The sequence below is a fragment of the Azolla caroliniana genome, unplaced genomic scaffold (genome assembly GCF_043228905.1).
Source record: "Azolla caroliniana isolate FFs.n. ecotype wild unplaced genomic scaffold, voAzoCaro1.0.p SCAF_1, whole genome shotgun sequence".
Lineage (NCBI taxonomy): Eukaryota > Viridiplantae > Streptophyta > Polypodiopsida > Salviniales > Salviniaceae > Azolla > Azolla caroliniana.
In genome coordinates, this window is record NW_028230436.1 from 30,061,356 (window position 1) to 30,080,144 (window position 18,789).

The window sequence follows — 18,789 nt, forward strand, 5'->3', positions numbered from 1 at the left end:
AAAAACCAGAAAATAAATTTGGTTGATTGAAACGTAAACTGTGAAGGCAATGACGTCACGTTATTCTTTAACACATTGATATCACTTTTCTATAACAAGCGAACATGCCAAAAAGAAAGAGGGTTCGAAAGGTGCATGAACCTAGTCAAGAATGCAGACCCTATGCCACTAAAGCGACTCAAATCTAAAAATGAGGACGAGGACGAGGAGGCAAAGTTAATGAAGCTAGACAAGAGTGAGAGAGGGAGCACGGGAAACTTGGGCCCTACCCTATTCTCTCCTTACATTTTCATCGTGGCGGTAAAGACCAACTACATGAATGAAGATGGGACCAGATCAAACATGCAAAAGACGGAACAAAGGTAAGATGGATGGATACAGATTTACAGTACATAGGGGTCGAGACCGAGACGATAAGAAATCTCTACGTATGCGGACCGAACTGAGAAGTGAATGAATGTGGACAAGATTAACGAGACTTTGTCCCTCGTGGGATGCGAACTATGTCCCTACCTCTCTTTTTCTCTCTCTTTTGTGGGCACATGGAACATGAACCCCACCCATCCTAAGGCCTAACCTTTAAATTTACTAACCTTGCCTACACCATTATGTACTAATTAGTGAAGGTTTTTTACACAAACTATGGGAGCTCCAAACCCTAACCCAAACCCTAATCCTGTCCCTCCCTCCCCTGACCTTGTCACCGACCCTGATCATGCCCATCCAATCGACCCCGCCTTCATCGTCCCTGTTGAGCAACGACCTTCCTATCGCCGTAGCCATCCCACCATCGATCGAATCCCTACCATCGACCTATCTCCTCTCCACCTGCGGGAACAGGGTACTGTGAAAGAATCTTATGTGTCCGAAGAAGCTACCGTGAAAGGAGATTCTTTGGATAGAGAAGCTATAGTGAGGGAAGTAGGCTTGGCTTGTGAGGAATGGGGATTCTTTCAAGTAATCAACCATGGAATTCCTTCTTCTTATATACAAAATCTGAAGGAAGCGGCTAGAGATTTTTTCAATCTTCCTATCGAAGAGAAATTGAAGGTGAAGAGGAGCTCTGAGAATGCTTTAGGTTTTAACGATGGTGAGCTCACAAAGAATACTCGGGATTGGAAAGAGGTCTTTGATATCGTCACTGATGGAGCTTATCGTCTCCCGATCGATGATGGAGATGGTGATGGCCAAGTTCAAGTCTTTCCTAATCGGTGGCCTTCAAACTTGCCTATGTTAAGGTTAGTTAATAGTGGATAGTTATACACAATTGATCAGGAGAGGAAGCCAATCATCCAAAGTAGTTCACATTTAATTCTGAGATTAAGGTAATTAATCAAAGAAGCTCACCATTAATCATTAGACTGAGAAAATCTCTAATAGAGATTCGCATCGTGCCATAATTAGCAATAATGTTGAGGTAATCAGCTATACAGATGCTCGATTGGAGTTTCTATTCCTCCTGGATTGTCCATTTATCTGCCACTTCTCATTTTTATTACTGCTATCTCATGGATAAGTATGCCTTTAAGACTGTATCTTCCATTTATGTACCTTCATAGTTCACATACCTCTGGTGAATTACCTTAACATCATGGTTAAATATGCCTTTAAGACATTATCTTGCCAAGCTGTGTACCTTCGTAATTAATCTCCCCAATGTTCCCGTTTTTTAATTTCCACCTTAACCATGTGATTATCAGGTTGTTAATGTGCTATCTACCATAGTTTTTGTGATTGCAATGCTCGCTCAGTTACAGTGATAAATCTCATTCTTGTGATGCAGAAAGGCTTGTGAAGAATATGTTGCCAAAGCTGAGAAGCTAGCATTTACATTACTGGAACTCATATCTGAAAGCCTTGGGCTTCCCCCACATGTATTCCATGAGCATTTTGTGTCGTCAGGAACGAGTCTTTTCCGATTAAATCACTATCCAGTTTGTCCAGCTCCCCATCTAGCTTTGGGCGTGAGTAGGCACAAGGATATTGGGGCCTTAACAATCCTCTTACAAGATGAAGTAGGTGGTTTGGAAGTAAGAAGGAAACATGGAGAATGGATTGGCATCGAACCCAATAGCGAAGCTTTGGTCATCAATGTGGGAGATCTCATACAGGTCAGTATAAGAAAAAAAAACCAATTCGTGATTTGAGCGCATAGCATTGGTAATGCCCATATCTTGTCCACAATAAAGAAGAAGAAACTGTTACTTCGGCTGCCTGGCACAGTGAATGGGTATTTCTGAACTGTGAGACATTTGTTTCAGCCAGCATTTTTTTTTTGGATCCCTGCATCATGGATTTTGCACAATTGCCTTTGCATCATGATAAATTTCTCCTAGGCCAACATGCAGTTTCTTCGTTTCTTGGTTAGTTAAGAGGATACAAACGTATGTACTTATGAGTTGTCTCATAGGAGTTTTACAAGGCTGATACTGGTTATTTTGCTTTTCCAAACTACACATACAGTTGTATTTCTGATCCTAAAGGCAGCTGTGCGTTCCCCATAGGATACACTGAAACTCATGTATTTCTTTCTTTCATGTCAGGAATGCCTTGAAACTTATTGGAAAGACCCCGTTATCATAGTTTTTAAGAAATTGTTCTGTTTTGAATTTCAGGTATACAGCAATGATAAATACAATAGTGTGGAACATAGAGTTGTCGTCCATGAGAATGTGGACAGGTACTCCTTTCCTCTTTTCTTCAACCCTGCTCATTGGGTGAATGTATCTCCTATAAAAGAACTCCTAGATGACGAGCATCCACCAAGGTATAGACCTTTCAATTGGGGAAGATATATCAAGAGCAGAAATGATAGCAATTTCAAGAACTTGGGGGTAGAGAATCGTCAGATCTACCACTACGCTGTAAATGTCTAGACTCAATAAAGGAACCGGCCCGCGTATGCTTTGAATATAGTTGTAAAATAAAAAGAACTCAATTTCAAGCATTTACATCTTGAATAAGGATTCTACAAGATACATATATCAAAGATATGCTGTATGCTGTAATGCTTTGAGTGCTGCATATGGTTTCTACAAGCACTTGTAACAAACCTATTTTAAATGTGAATGGTTCTGCTTTCATTGATAAGATTTTTAGAAATTCAATGATATTTGCAGATCCCTAACCTTCGTAAAATTTGTTGCTGATAACTTGTCCGATGAAATAGTATTTAAACGAATCAGAGGGAGAGCAGAAGACAAGTTTGAATCATTGAACCATACTCAATTGTTTGCAATGTTTTGCATAGCATAATACATGCAGTAAATACTTTGATGAGAGATGTACTTTGATGATGATGAGAATTTGCAATTCATCATAAAGCAGTCTGATAATCAATATCCAAACTCTGCATTTGAAATATTTGAAAACCTTGTTGAAAATGAAGCATTTTTCATGACCAAGTAGTGAACAAAGAATTCAAGGGAGAGAACAAAGAATTCATGGGCCATTCATTGAAAGCTCACAAAGGGCACAGAGTATAGACTACAGAAATGTAGATATTTACATACTTTTGGGCACAATATTTTTGTGCCTAGATACAAATATATGTATGTATATAAAATGATATATACAATTTGCAGTACTTTTGTGAAGTTTTAGTCGCGAATTAAGGCATGCCATAATTCATGAGGTGGGGTTGAAAGCAAGATTTCAGACGCGTTGTGTTTCATTATCCAGAGGCCTCTCTTCACCTCGCTTTGAAGCTGCCCAACAAACCATTCGGCATGCCCGTGAAGCACTTGATGTGAAACCATGTTATAATCCTCATCGTTTCCACCACGACCAAAAATAGATGACACGTCACGACCAAGGAAAACACCTGGGAGCAATTCTTGACCTAAGTCTTTGTTATGAATGAGTTTTGTCTCGAGAACGTGGTTGAATAAACATGACGATGATTCTTTCAAGGAGCATCGGTTCAGGATCATCCAGTCATGAGGAGCAACAGGGCCACCAGTGCCGTGTGCGATTCGTTGTAAAAATGGGGGGTTGCCTAAAGTTGGTGGCAATTTTCTCTCCCATTCAGTTATCACGTCTTCCTGTGGCAAATAGCAAAGGGCAACAGCAAACGTGCTGTTCATACACATTCGAGGTAAATATTGACACATAAATATTGACTTATGTTTTATGGCAAACTAGGTTAATGATTCTTGAGCAATCCACAAGAAGAAAACGTAACTAAAGTGTCATAACGGTTGAAGCATAATTAAAATTGATGATACCCACCATTAGGATGAATTTCTCATGAACTGACGGGTCATAAAATTGATGCATGCGTATTCCTGGCACTAAAAATCTATTCCATGAAATATCATTAATATTTTTTTATAAGTATATGAGCTCCATTTATTCAATGCAATATCATTAATATTTTTTTATAAGTATACTTTCCACCTTCATTGCTATGGACTATTTTTAGTAAATGCAGTAGTCTTACAAATCCAAATGCGGTGATCACAAGTTTTATTAAACTGTTCAAATAGTATTTTCTAACAAAAAACTATTGTTTGAATTTCATTCGCAAAAGCTAAATGTGCACATACTTGAATAAATACAATGTTCTTACAGTGTAAAAAAATCATGTTTTTTGTGATAGTGACAACAGTTCCTTCAGACAAAAAAGTAATCCATGATTTCTTTTTGTTACCTGTGCTGCCATATTTAGTATCAACCCACGAGATCCACTACACCTTTTATGTTCATAAAGAAGGACCTTGTAAATCAAAAACAAAAAGAGAAAGAGAAAAAAGACATTAGTCACAAGTATATGGAAAAGATAACTTTCAAAAATATAAAGACGCACCACTGAACCAAAGAAGAAAGGCGATGGCATTGCTGAAGTAGCAACTAGCAAAGTGCCCGGATTCAAATCAAGACGTCTTGATCCCCACCTGGATAACAAAATGTCTGGCCATTGGTTGCATATTTTAATGAGATACTTTCTAATGTCAGTACATGGGAAGTGTGGATATGGTGCAGAAAGAACAAATCTTGCTATAACCAACATGAAAGATGGAAGACTCTTGTAAGGTCATCTTTTGGATGCAAAATCAGAGAGTTCAATGTTCGGTCAATTTTAAATCTTCCCCATGAGTTCAAAGATATAACTGCGGATCTTTCATTCAGTGTTACTGAAATAAATAAAGAAACATGCATCCATTTTAACCCTGTCTATGACAAGTTTGTCTTCCCCTTGTGGTGCAAAAAAGAAAAAGCATGATATCCTCCATATGTGCGGACCAAGAACCAAACACCAATTGGTGCTTAAGGTAAACTTGCCTGGTGTTTCTTTTGTTTATGGGCAAAGTTGGATACCAGGAATAAACAGATCTTCACAAAACGTATAAGAGGAACGATAACAGAATAAGAAGATGACAAACAAATAAGAGCAACAAGTACCTAAGCTACAGATCCCCTGAAGGGAAGAGGGATGCCAAAATAAAATAAAGATTATCATTTAAAGAAAGAATATGATTTGAGAGGGTCTCTCTAGTAGTGCTAGAACAAGATTTGAATGTATGGTTCAAGGTCCGAGGATCGATGTAAACATTTCAGTGTCTATGACAGGTAAAGAAGCAATTAGAGATGATACATATATCCAAAAACTCCATTCAGATAGTTCCAATGATGTGTTTCAACTTTCATTATTATTATTGACAAAGGCTTCAGGGATCTTGAAAACTCAACAAAAGTCAAAAGGTTAAAAAGATTGAATATCTGGAATCTACTTATTTGTAGCTCGTATGATCTATTTGTTTACGAGGTATAGTGGAGATTGCCACACAAAGGTTACGGACATTTCTATTCTTGCTTCGTCTTTCATGGTTAATTCCATGATTGTCAACATTTGATCCTCATATACACATACATGAGTTTTTATATTTAAACTTGCATATCACTTTAATGTGCTATTTACAAGACAATAATTTGAATTTTAAAAGCAGCTATATGATACAATGCCATTTATCAATGCTGCTGGCTGTTTCCATAGCTTATACCCATAAATGTGTAGTTATACTTTCATTTGCTAAATTACTCAAAATGGTTATACTACGGATATCCACTGATAAATTAGTTGGCATCCACGACTATTAGTTACTAGTCTTACATTTTCTATCTATGGAATATTCAAAATAGTCCAACTGAAGGCATACTTAACCACTCATTAAGAGAAAGACAGGTTTCCTGATTACCTGCATGGTTTGGATGCATATTTCTCTTCTGTATTGAAACGGAAGCTACATGGAAGAATCTCCCGTGCCAATGTGAATCCACTTCCCAATTCCTCCAGTAGAGATTGTAGATTATGACCCGCAAGCACCAAGTAGCAAGCACACTATTATTACCGAGTATTCAGGAAATGCTTAGCAAATCAAGTCATTACCACTAACAAGATTGCTGATCAAACACAGAAGATACTCATTTGCCCAACATACATCATAAAACTCACCAAAACTACACAAAGACCAGCAACTTCACATGAATAACCAGTAAGGACCTTCCAAATCCTGTACAATAATGCTGGCCTTGGTGGTGCAACGGAGAACTTTTGTGTACAAACTGAGCATCTGTTATAGGACAGATTGTTACAATCTTTGTTTTCTAGAATGCATCCTAGACTGACTAAACACCTAAGTCTAACTCAAATGAAAAACTAATATAAAAGGGATTCTTTTCATAAGTGTCTGGAAAGAATGGATTCAAAAGATGCCGTACATTAAGGCTGGACCATAATTTGCACTAGGCCTTCTGCTTGACATTACTGCACTTTGCCACTTCCTCAAGCACTTGAAATGCACAAATGCTTGTGTTCCTAACATACCATAATTTCCCATAAATAATTTTGAAAGTCAAAAACATTTACCAAAGAAAATTGAAAATAATATAGACATCTACTTACACATGCTTGTCTTCTGTCCTATGCAAAGATATCATTATATAATTACCTCACATTATCTGTACATAATTAACTATACATATTTTGTAAAAACTTGAGTTTTTCATTTAACTTAAGATTCCAGTAAGGAAGAAACTGTTGCTTCTTCCACCACCTAGAGTGAACATATCTTTTGAAATGCGAAACTTCTGACTAACACATTGTTCTCCTCCTTCTCCAATAGAGAGTGAACGGAGCAAATGCAATGTTGTAGTAAAGTCATTATAACAGGTTTCAAATTTGAGGGTTCAAATTCCCTTAATAGTTGGTTTTTCCAGGGAAATAAATTTGAACGCTTTAATTAACCACAAGGTAACCTTTGAAATGACCTTCACAACATAATGTTATGCCATTCAAAAGAATATCAAGTCAAATTTTGCACTTTAAAAAAAATAAAACATTAATATTTTATAGTAAAATGTGCAATACTTAGTATGATGTAATATCATTCTCCTTATAATTATATATTTAAAACTAAAAATTCTATACATTGAACTTAGAAACATAAAATATGGACCTACATTTTAAATCAAACTGTAATATAGACCATATTTACTCACGAAAAACATAAAACTACATAGATGTTGGATCACGAGATAGTAATTTCTTTGTCTAAAATGTGCTTTAAAATTAGTAGACTTTTAGGCCTACCAATTTTTAGCATTCAATGAACAGTAACAACCTATTTTTGTCCAAAACCTTTTAGAGTGCGTCATATGTTTTTGGTCAAAATAATGGATAATAAAAATCTCCTATAAGTTCCATATAAATCTAAAGATTTCGAGTCAGTAATGTTTAAGGTGTTTTGAATAATCACTTTGCACTCCAGCAGTGAATCAAGGATTTTAGATACATGCCTTTCAAAAGAAAGAGTAAAAACAAATTTGCACCTCATTTGTGAATGTTTCCTGAAAATGCCACCCTTGAAAATGAAAAGTACGGGTGCCCTTCAAATTGGAGAGCTCTGTTATAACATCGATGTTTAAATGTGAACTGCTTGAATAGCATCTATGCACATAATTGGATTTGTTTTCCTAGCATTGCCTTCTAACAAGCAATGTTTTCACAGTTGGTATTATTTCAACGCTGCTTATCGTTGATGGACTTACAATGATTACTAGCCCTACTATCTCAGATATGAATCAATGCGTATTACAAAATCTTAGTTTGATAATAACCTAAAAAAAGGTTTTGTTGCAAGCTCACAAACAACCATGATTTCGTAGATTGAATTCAAATACTAAGTTAACAACACCATTTTGTTTTAGATCTAAGACAATGCTGATATAGATCACAACAACAAAATGGCAACAAATTACATAAATGCTCACAATTAGTGCACATTTCTTAACCCTTTGTTGTTTGCATGGAGAATCATAATCCTAACACTAAACGTATTGCTTTGACACGGGAACTCCAAATGGACGGAGATATAACAATTAGGATATGGAAACCCTAAACAACCGAAACCTGACCTTGAGTGCATAAATTTGTCACAAAAATCAAACCTTACTGAAACATAATAGGGAACATGAAGATCCTAATTCTATTAAGACAATAAAGAAAATAATCAATAGAAAATAAATTGCACAGAAAACTTGAATGAAATTACCGCTACAACCACAGGGAGAAATCAGGCCATCTTCATCCAGAACCATCGAATCCGAAATTTTCGTGTTGAACAGCGGCGAAGTTTCGAGGCAGATTCTGCATATTTCTTCAGCTTCCGCCATAGTCAAGAAGAAACAAGAAAGAAAGCAAAGAGAACAAGAAGTGGAGAAAGAAAGAAAAGAAATTATTTGATCAGGATCTGAGGAAACAGAAATGAACCCATATCGCAAAAAACGCAGTTTAGCATAACCCAAAACATCGAATTTTGTGTGACGATGATGCAGGAAGAGAAAAGGCGAGAGAGAGAGCCAGAGACAGAGAGAGACAGAGAGACAGAGACAGAGAGACAGAGAGACAGAGAGAGACAGAGGTTTCCTGCGGGAATGAGGAAAGGACATAAACGCAAATGTTTGCTTTTATTTATGGATATGTATGTCTATGTATATTCTAAATATACATATGTGTATGCTTATACCGTATACGTATGTATACGTGTAGACGGTATGTAGTATGTGTATGTGTATGTGTGTCTATATATAATCATATTTGCCAATCTATTCATATACTATGTGTGTAGACCAACAAGCAACAAGGTTTGACGTACAACCTACACTTTCATTTCATGGAACCTGTACTTTCAAATTTAAAGCATGCAACCGTACGGTAAATGCCACAAATTTCTTATGTAATCCACCGTTGAAGAATAAAATGTTAACCTTATAAACCTATACAATCTTATGGAAGGATGGCATTTTAAGGCATACGTCATGACATGTTCATTCGTTAAATAACCTTTACGTTGTTGTCAATGATCCAATACTTCTACTCTCCTTACCCTTCCAAGCTTCAAAGTATGCAAGTCCTCATAACCTCTTCTAGATTTCGATCAACACTATGTTGTTGTGACCAATGATATGATACTTCTCTATATGTTTATGCTCTTTTAAGTTTCCAAGTATATTACATCCACATGACCTCTTCGACTTTTATCTTCATTGGTGTATTGCCTACCAACCACAAACATCAATCAACTGAACTTTTGAATAAAAAGTTCATCTAGATCTTGTTCATTTCTAATAGAGTTGGTTTTGATATTGTCCAAATTTTCATTATCCATTCATCAAGATTACAAAAATATTTTCAAGATGCATACATGTTTTTACCTTTAAAAGCAAATTTTTATATAACATAACATCATAATGCATTTCATATTTCTGTATTACATCCTTCCCAATGTGATTGCATAACACTTGTAACCATCTCTCTAGTGTGTGCATCTACTTTGTCCATAACTTCATCGTGATACTTCAAACAAAAGAGTTTTGTAGCAAAACTATCACATAATGTAGGTATCAAAATGTCTTATGTTTCATTCATAGACTATGGTCTCATCACCTTTACTCATTCGACCCAAATGTAAGTGATGTTGGTGTGAAGTACCACTAATATCAACAAAGGCATGAATCCATCCTCAAGTACATTTTTCATGAAAATTAGTATGAAATGCATCAATCAATAGCAAATAGCAATTGCATTGCTAGAATGAAAAGTTTTTATTTGAGATGTTCCCTACGGGTAGTAATATTTGGATGTGCCTCTTGATTCAAACTATTCAAAATGTTAAGCTCTCTAAGCGTATAAGCAAAAGACCATGGTCCATGACATGTATGCATATTTCTGTCTATACCTAAGCCACGAACTTGCAGAGGGATCTGAATTATCTTAAATGTACACACAAAGCTGAGGAGTAAAGTTGCTTGCCATTAATATTTATTTCTTATCACAATTGTTAAAAGACCAACCATAAACACATATATCTATTGATTTATTCAGTGAACTTGAACCAAAACGTTTAAGAAATGAAAATGCTCATGTTTGTGATGTTTGTGTCTGTGGCTATGCCTATGTCATTATTGTGCAAATGCACGAGGTTCTAAATATATTGAATGTACACATCCATGTCTTAGCTCAAAAGCAACTTTACTCTTGGATTTTGCAATTCAAAATCAATTACCGACACAAATGTGTGTTTCTTTATCCTATGATCCAAATACTAGGGCATGATTTTTCAAGAACTATTGAACAATGTCCCTTTGAGATGTTCCCTTTGATCATCATCAAGTTATTTGGGTTCATTGGTTGTTCACCATGGGAGCTTCAACTCTTTTCTACCTTTTTATGTAGGTTTCATAATAGGGTCTAATATTGTTGAATGTTCGTAATGAATATAATTTTGGCAATCAACTTCCAATTCCACAATGTTTCACAATGCAATTCCTTTCTAGTTGTCTTGCCCCCCCCCCCCCCCCCCAAAAAAAAAATATCATTCGTAGAGCCATTTTTATGTCTTGTTTTTTAATGTTTCTAACACGTGGTAAATACTCTTTGTAGGTTTTCACCTCTCTTTGAGGTTTTCCACCAATCAAACGAAGCATTGCTAAAACAAACCACATGCTTGGTATGTTTTATTAAATGGCCTTGGCCCCTAGTAATCCTCATAGAAGAAGCATTATACATTATGCTATGTATACTCTAGAGTCTAGATTGATATAAATGTTTATGTTGCATGTATTATATATATATATATATATATATATTAAAGTCAAGATTCACCGTGGTAAAGACTACAAAGAATCCATACAATAAATTACAACCCTTCTACCCACGTGAATCAATATGTCTAGTAGCGGAAACCCTCATTCATGGTCCTTTCAAGATAGGGGGCGGAAAAAGGCATCTTGGTGGAGCATATCTCCATTTTATTTTGTCCCCAAAATAGGTGAAGACCTCTGCCTTTTTCCAAATTTCTCGAAATTGTTGTTGCTTGAAAAACACAACATCAAGCTCACCATGTATTGCCTCATATTGACCTCTTAGAGTATGCAAGAGCATCAACCATATCTCCTTGCCTAACTCAACCGCATTCGGTTTGACATTCTAAAATACACACTTACATCTTGCCTTCCATAATATCCAAACTATTAAAGAAGATATCGTAGACCAAACCTTGTCTTCTTGCGTATATATATATATAAAACATGCATTATACATTACAAAAAGTATATGCGTAAATGCACATTGTAACACAATGCAAGATTAAAAATGATGCTTCATTTGTGATCAAGGTTTAATATGCTCACGAGTCACAATAACTACTGATATGTCCATTGTGAAAAAAGGATATATTATCATTGGAAGCATCGAGGAACTCGACCTTCGCAATAGCGAAGAAATATATAACAAATATCTATGTTCAAATGGAATTGTGTTGTCGTGGCACACATCTAGTTCGTGAACCCCACACCTCAAACCCAATTGAGAAATCGTGTCATGCAAAAATTGTTTAGAGGAAAGAAGCTAAATTAACATCCATAAATTCCTCCAAATTGGATCCGTGTGGGCTTGTACTTTGAGCATGGCTTAATTTTGTTCGCTATTAGAGTAAAAAATAGAATTAATGTAGGTCTTTGTGGCATCTTGTGCATGCAATCAAGCCTATATTGCTTTGTGGTAAGGAAGTTCAAGTTCGGAAAGCATCGGAGTTTGAAACATAGAGTAGGTAAAGGAATTAACCAAAATCTCCTCCTGATTTGAATCAATATATACTTTGGTATTGTGGCCAGATTGATTTCCAACCGTTGTGACATTTTACACTTCTCAAACACTTTCTCCACTAAACTTTGGACCAAAATAATATGTTTTACAATTAATAACCATGTCCTTTTATGTAGCATAGTGTAAGTTAATTTATTAGTATTTAGTTCAACTCCTCAAGGGGTTGCCTTCAATCATGACATAGAAAGGGGTACCTAAAAAATCCTCTATCTTTTATGCCAGATTATCTACATTTTTTTATGAATATAAGTTGTATGAGTATCTAATAGCGGTGGGTGAAAGTTATGTTGAGTAATGACTTTTCAAATGATATTGGTTACTATGACTAAACCAAACATTAACATTGGATATGCTTGATCAGTTATATTTTTGGCCAATTGGATTGAAACTTCTGCTCTCCCTTTGTTCCCCAAGATCTTTTGGGATTAAGAACTAGTTGGCATAATATTATTATGTTTAAATAAGTCAAAGCTTGATTGATTTTATTCATTTCGTGATAGTCTTATTGTTGGCATAATCATGTAAACCAATTGGTCTATGTTTTGACTATTTATACATGATAAGCAAGACCAATACATCTTTTTCTTGAGAAAGATATTAGATTAGTATTTTTTTATATTTTTTTTTCCAAAAAACATTCCTTCCATTAGTTATAAAATTTTACAAATGAGACGATTATGTACAAATCCCTGTAGGGTTGCGATAGTTCCATCTTATGTGGATGCCCACTGACTCAAGAAAGGGAGAGGATGAACATTGTTGGATAAATTCGTTGTCTTTCAACTCCATTGGGGCCGCCCTTAAGGGCATCATATTGGCTCTTCAGAGTGGCTACAATTTCACTCCATACCTCTTGCAGTAACCTTGTTGGATGTGCGGTTTGCATGGAGGAGACTCGCCTTCATCGTTGTTTCCATAGAATCCAAAGAGGATATTAGATTAGTATAAAGAAACACCATGAAATTGTACAAGAAATTATGTACATACATGTTACTTTGCCATTGTTTTCTAAACCAAGGTTAAGTTCTAGCTATCGACTAAATAAATATTTTGGTGTCGAGCAAAACCACTCTAGCTTATCAATAAACCACCTAATGGCATGAAACTCCAAATTTTGTAATTCTACTTGCTTGAAAACCACCTTTTATTTTATCCAAAGAACTTCTTGGAGTATGCACAATCTCTATCCAAATTTCGATAATTGTCCAAGTAGGCCTTTCTATTACATTTTGGAGTGCCTTCAAACACCTGGCCATCCTAATATACCAAATCATAATACTATTTATCAATTGCCATATTTATTTATTTTTTAAGGAAGCTACACCTTAGTATATTACTTGAAAAGTCTACATAAGAAAAACAGAAGGAGACATTTCATCTCACTTCTTTTTGTAAGATACAAAAGCTAGTACATCTCATGATACAAATGATGTCATATATGAACAAGTAGAACTATACTTACTATCCACTATCCAACATCAGCGAAAGTATTGTGGGGTGTCCTTCATGGAGAGGTTATGAGGTATGAAAGTATGCATGCTTCTCATGTTTTTCATTTTTATTATGGACACCTCTCTCTCACCTCGTTTCCTTGTTCTATTTCACGGTTAAAAATTAGAAAACTCGTCATTTGGCGTACAATTACGTCATTGGCTCTTTGGATAATATGGAAAGCGAGATGTGATTCTGTTTTTAACAATGCCCATATATAGCTCAACACTATGCTTATTGAATTTTGGATGTTGTTTGTTCACACACTTCATGGACAATATGATGATCTGCAGGGTTCGGATGATGTTTTGTGGCAACGGCAAGTGGCCTTTAAGAACCGATGACAAGGACTCCAATTATTTTCAGAGACAACTACTGGTCCAAAGTGGAATTATATCAATTGCCATATTTAAGTTTTACTAGTTGATATTCACAAGTTTGGGGTATATTTGTTTTTGGCGTCAAACCATGCCTCAAAAAATAGTATCTACAACATCCTCCTTGTCATACAACCTTCGTTGCCCTTGTAACAATGCCCACAATACCACCGCCACCCACGTATACACTAGATAAGGATAACTAGCATTAATGGTTTTAAGATTCTTTTCAATATGTCTGTTGTAAAATCACAACTCCACAAACAATACTTAAGCAATCTCCAACGTGCATACAAAAATGACTTCATATGGTTTGCATTTCTACATTTTCTATGGTCATTAACTAGTGTAGCTCTATTAAACAACCACCATCTAAAACAACCAAATTTCCTACTTATTCTTTTATCCCACAACCATTTCCAAAATTGCTCGAGTTGTTGTGGAGAGATTCCATCCTTTCTTCAAAAACACGTACAATCGGTTCCTTCCTCGACCTAGCACATAATAGTTTCCTTAGAATCTTCACAAAATGCCAGAAAAAGGCAAATTTTCGCCTACTTTTGAAATGATACTTTTCAATGAAGTTCTCCATTATTCCAAGTTAACCTAGACACCGGTTTCCTTTCCATAATTCAAAACCTTCACCTAAGACATGACTTATGTGGATCTAAATCTAAGACGAATTAATTCTTCCTAAAGTAAGCCATGACAAACTAAGGGCATTTAGAGTATCAATATACTATTAGCTTGCTAATGTTTACCCAACCATATCATCAACATGGAAACTTTGGGAATTATTTTGATAGAATATATCTGTGCAAATAATAAATATCGTTTTCTATGGTTATGTTTTGCGATGAAATATAATCCCATAAAATAGACATACAAAATACTCCATCGGCAAAATAGATGAGCAATGATACTAACATATACATTGGATGCTAACAAAAAGATGTGATTTTCAATAATAAAGATAATTTCATCAAATGAAAATAAGGTGTTTATAGTGTTGAAAGGGATAATTTGCAACTTGCATTCAATTCATCACAACATAATGGTGTTAAGAACTAAATTCGCCACAACAAAAACAATGTTGCATGAAGAAAAGCCAACTATATTTGCAATGTTTCTGTTGTTTAAATATCAACCTTAGAGTGGGTATTAATAGGAAACTTCATTCCATGACTAAACTATTGTGCGTATCCACATTAGTTACTAATTCCATTTTTTACTCGTTTATTCCATTTAAAAATTTCGTCTTTTCCTTTCTTAATTTTCAAGCTGCAAAACAAAACTACTTGCATTTGAAGTGATCTAAAGCATCCAAAAAATATTTGTTTTTGGCTTGAAGATAATCTTTCCATCGCATAGGCTTGTAGATGGGATTAGGGTTCGTGGATTCCATCTCTTCATGACAGGGAGCAATGGGAACATTAAGAGGTGGGACACATAAATATACCAATGAAATCCTTGATTTCTCCTTGTTTGCAATAGCCCTATGCAAGATGCTCTTGTATTTTCCATTGCTCAACACCTGGAACCATGGAAATTCATAAGAAAAGAGTTTTACTTATACAATTTAATTGACCCAGAAGACGATACAACTTTTAAATGAACTACTCTCTTAAGACTTGACATTAGAAGTCACTTTACACAACATTCAGATATAAGTGTTATATTTAATCAATATTTTGACAAATTTGAGGGTCCATCTTTTAAAATTAAAATAAAATTCTGCAAAATAATAGTGGCATGTTGGGAATGTATAGAAAATTCTAGCCAACTATATGTAGGATGACATATAGCCATTAGTTTGTCTTTTTGGGTATCAAATGTTTTCTTCGGATAACAAGTGATGTAATAAGAAACTACTTCAAACAAAAAAAAAGGTTACTCCTACAACAAATGAATATCTTAATGTGCATGTGATCTAATTCTTTTGTCTTTTAGTATGTCTCATTCTTTCAATACACATGAGTTTGAGTACACAAGGCATTCCTATGACCTAAGTACATGTACATCTATCTCTCTAGGTATGCACATATGCACATATGTGCATATGCTTGTATGATTGTATCAGTATGATTGTAAGAATGTTTGCATGTGTATGTGTAGGTTTGTATAAAAATGTGACACACATGCACACAACATACCTTCATAGCAACATGTGTGACTTTGACTATAGATACATTAAAGGTACATGGACACACCAATACGAACATGTATGTGATTATAGACACATGCAAACATTGATAGGAACATTTGCTTGACTAACCTGAAGCATGTCACCCACGTGGATGACAAGGGAATCTTGAATGGGGAGGATGGGAACCCAAGCACCATGTCTATGGATTTGAAGTCCAGGAACATCCCCTAGCTCCAAGATGCTGAGACATGTAGAGTCAGTATGTGCGGGGAGCCCGATAGTCATTAGAGGTTGAGGACATGGAGGATAGTGGTTGAGTTGTAATACCCCATTACAATCCCTGTCTGGATCAAATTGTGTGCACTTGAATTTGGTCATGTTCACTCCAATCCCTTCTATAATGCTACTTAACAATTTCACAGCCAATCCCCTCATCACGAGATCATATTCCTCCAACGCCGCCCTAAGTGTCAGCATTCAAATGGATACAAAGTTTATTAAATGAATGAATTCTAATATACTTCAACAAATGCTTTATCATTTGAATAAAAAGAAACCTCACTGATGTTGAAATGCTATTAAGAATCTTTGTCTAGTTATTATAATTGAATCATGTCCAAGAATATATCTTCACTGAAATATACATCTAAGGAATATTAGTCTTCACCCACAATTACAAAATCAAAAGCCTCTAATGTTTATGACATCTATGCATTTATGACTTTAATTCTATCTCCAAAGCCCACATATATAATTTGCCCAAAGAGCTAATTGTTAAACATACGTGTCTAAAACTACAATATGTCAATCCAAAGAGCTAATTCATATTGAAAATGGAAGTTTGTCAAATGGGTAGATCTCTCCATTAAAAAATATTAATGCCACCCATGAAATCTAATTTTTGCCAATTGTGACAAAATCTAAACGAATTTACATGTTCGACAATTTATCTCAGTGTTATAACATAATATGATCAATCTATTAAAGAGAGATGTAGCCATGGAGTGATAAATTTTAAATGAATCAAGTAATGAACTTACTGTGCAAGATTTAAAAAGAATTGAGCAATGAATTTAGTATTGACATTTGAGAATGAATTGAAGAACAAATTTAATTCGATGGATATTATGGACACTATCTATCTAGGACGCGAGCCTTGAAAAAAGCTAAATACAACAAATTGCTAGTATAACACAACTATTGACATACATTAATAACATAATAATAAGACAAGACCATCAACAAGATAATGTATCTACATAAGATAACACAACCATTACTACAACATAACCCTAAGTGTCTTAATCAAGTAATATGTAACATGGCATAAACAAAACACAATAATCCCTAGCCACAAAAATGTTTAATGTTCATAACATAGCGTAACTAGTAACAACATACCGGATTGATTCGTTATTGGCACCACCGTGGGGGGGACAGAACTTGTCGATAATGTTGGCAATCGAGCTCTCATTAGGGTGACCACGGACAGTGATTCCTTCACTCCACATTAGGCTCTTGAAGAACTTACCAATGATGGCCTTACCATAGCCTTCAAAAGAGCCATCTTCCCTAGTGGCCCTCATCTTGGTCTCAAGAGGAAGAGAGAACAGGTGTGTGGCTTTCTCTCGCACTTCCCTCATTAGAGAAGAAGGCACCCCATGATTGATGAGGTAGAAGATCCCCCACTCTTTGCATGCACATGAAAGCTTTGATACCATGGCATTCTCATCATCTGCAAATTCCTTCATTAGCTTGTGAGGGTGATCATGTTCTCCTCCTCCTCCATCACATTCTCTGATTAATTGTTGGAAATCAATGATGGGTATGTCTGTAAGTTGGGCTAATGGTAAAGGCACATCATCGTTTGCACTCCCATTTGCACACTTCTTAGTCATCATCATCATCATCATGGGCCCATCATGGCCATGACCCAACACACTCATAGCATGCTCATCCATATTGTTATGGGTGTTGACACATGATGGCCTCTCATGCTCTGGCCATATGTACTCCTGGGGTATGCTGCTTGAAGGTGAGGATTCATCATCTTCATCTTCATCAGCACACTGATGGATGAGGTGCATGGATGGCATATTAGATTTTACTCAGGGTTTCATGTAAGTATCGGTGCACAAGGATTAGAAGGGTGATTATAACATAAATTTGTATTCATTCAGTCCATCATTCAATGAATAAATAAATAAAACACAATTAGGGCTTTACTAGTATACTTTCACACGCACTCACACATACATATGTTAACTTACATGTATATGTGTATATATAGACAATGTCTTTGCCCCTGTTTGTCATTTATTGGATGGAGATGGAATGCCAAAAAAGAAAAAACCTTTTTTTAACTCAAAAAACAGCATTGGTGAAAGATGAGCACCCCCTACTACCAATGAGGTCTCTTTATTTGAAGATGAGTTTTGGAGCTCCTTCATTAATGGAGGGCTAGCTGAATTTATGTGTGGTATGTCTCTATGGCCCCAAAGTCTCCTTAGGAGCATGCACGGTCCCTGGACCCCATCATCATTGTACTTGCACAATTGTGTCACCACAGAGTTTTGTGATATGGATGTCTTTAATCATATGACACACAA

At 35.7% G+C, this 18,789-nt stretch overlaps 3 protein-coding genes across 3 annotated transcripts; 1 reads left to right on the forward strand and 2 right to left on the reverse strand.

The window, feature by feature from the left end:
• The first annotated feature begins 629 nt into the window (after window positions 1-629).
• Window positions 630-3,096, forward strand: LOC147869601 (fe(II)/2-oxoglutarate-dependent dioxygenase 4-like). Its single transcript, XM_087331143.1, has 3 exons — window positions 630-1,238; window positions 1,784-2,111; window positions 2,616-3,096. Exons 1-3 carry the CDS (start codon window positions 643-645, stop codon window positions 2,874-2,876), a joined length of 1,185 nt encoding a protein of 394 aa, XP_087187269.1. The 5' UTR covers window positions 630-642; the 3' UTR covers window positions 2,877-3,096.
• A 323-nt stretch (window positions 3,097-3,419) lies between these two features.
• LOC147869602 (uncharacterized) lies at window positions 3,420-8,883 on the reverse strand. Its single transcript, XM_087331155.1, has 7 exons — window positions 8,553-8,883; window positions 6,721-6,817; window positions 6,455-6,572; window positions 6,198-6,340; window positions 4,808-4,895; window positions 4,652-4,717; window positions 3,420-4,043 (listed from the first exon to the last, which is right to left on the reverse strand). Exons 1-7 carry the CDS (start codon window positions 8,671-8,673, stop codon window positions 3,600-3,602), a joined length of 1,077 nt encoding a protein of 358 aa, XP_087187281.1. The 5' UTR covers window positions 8,674-8,883; the 3' UTR covers window positions 3,420-3,599.
• Window positions 8,884-14,985: 6,102 nt separating this feature from the next.
• LOC147869603 (gibberellin 3-beta-dioxygenase 2-like) lies at window positions 14,986-18,436 on the reverse strand. Its single transcript, XM_087331168.1, has 3 exons — window positions 17,582-18,436; window positions 16,310-16,643; window positions 14,986-15,568 (listed from the first exon to the last, which is right to left on the reverse strand). The coding sequence occupies exons 1-3, from the start codon at window positions 18,274-18,276 to the stop codon at window positions 15,329-15,331; spliced, it is 1,269 nt and encodes a 422-aa protein (XP_087187294.1). The 5' UTR covers window positions 18,277-18,436; the 3' UTR covers window positions 14,986-15,328.
• Window positions 18,437-18,789: the final 353 nt, after the last annotated feature.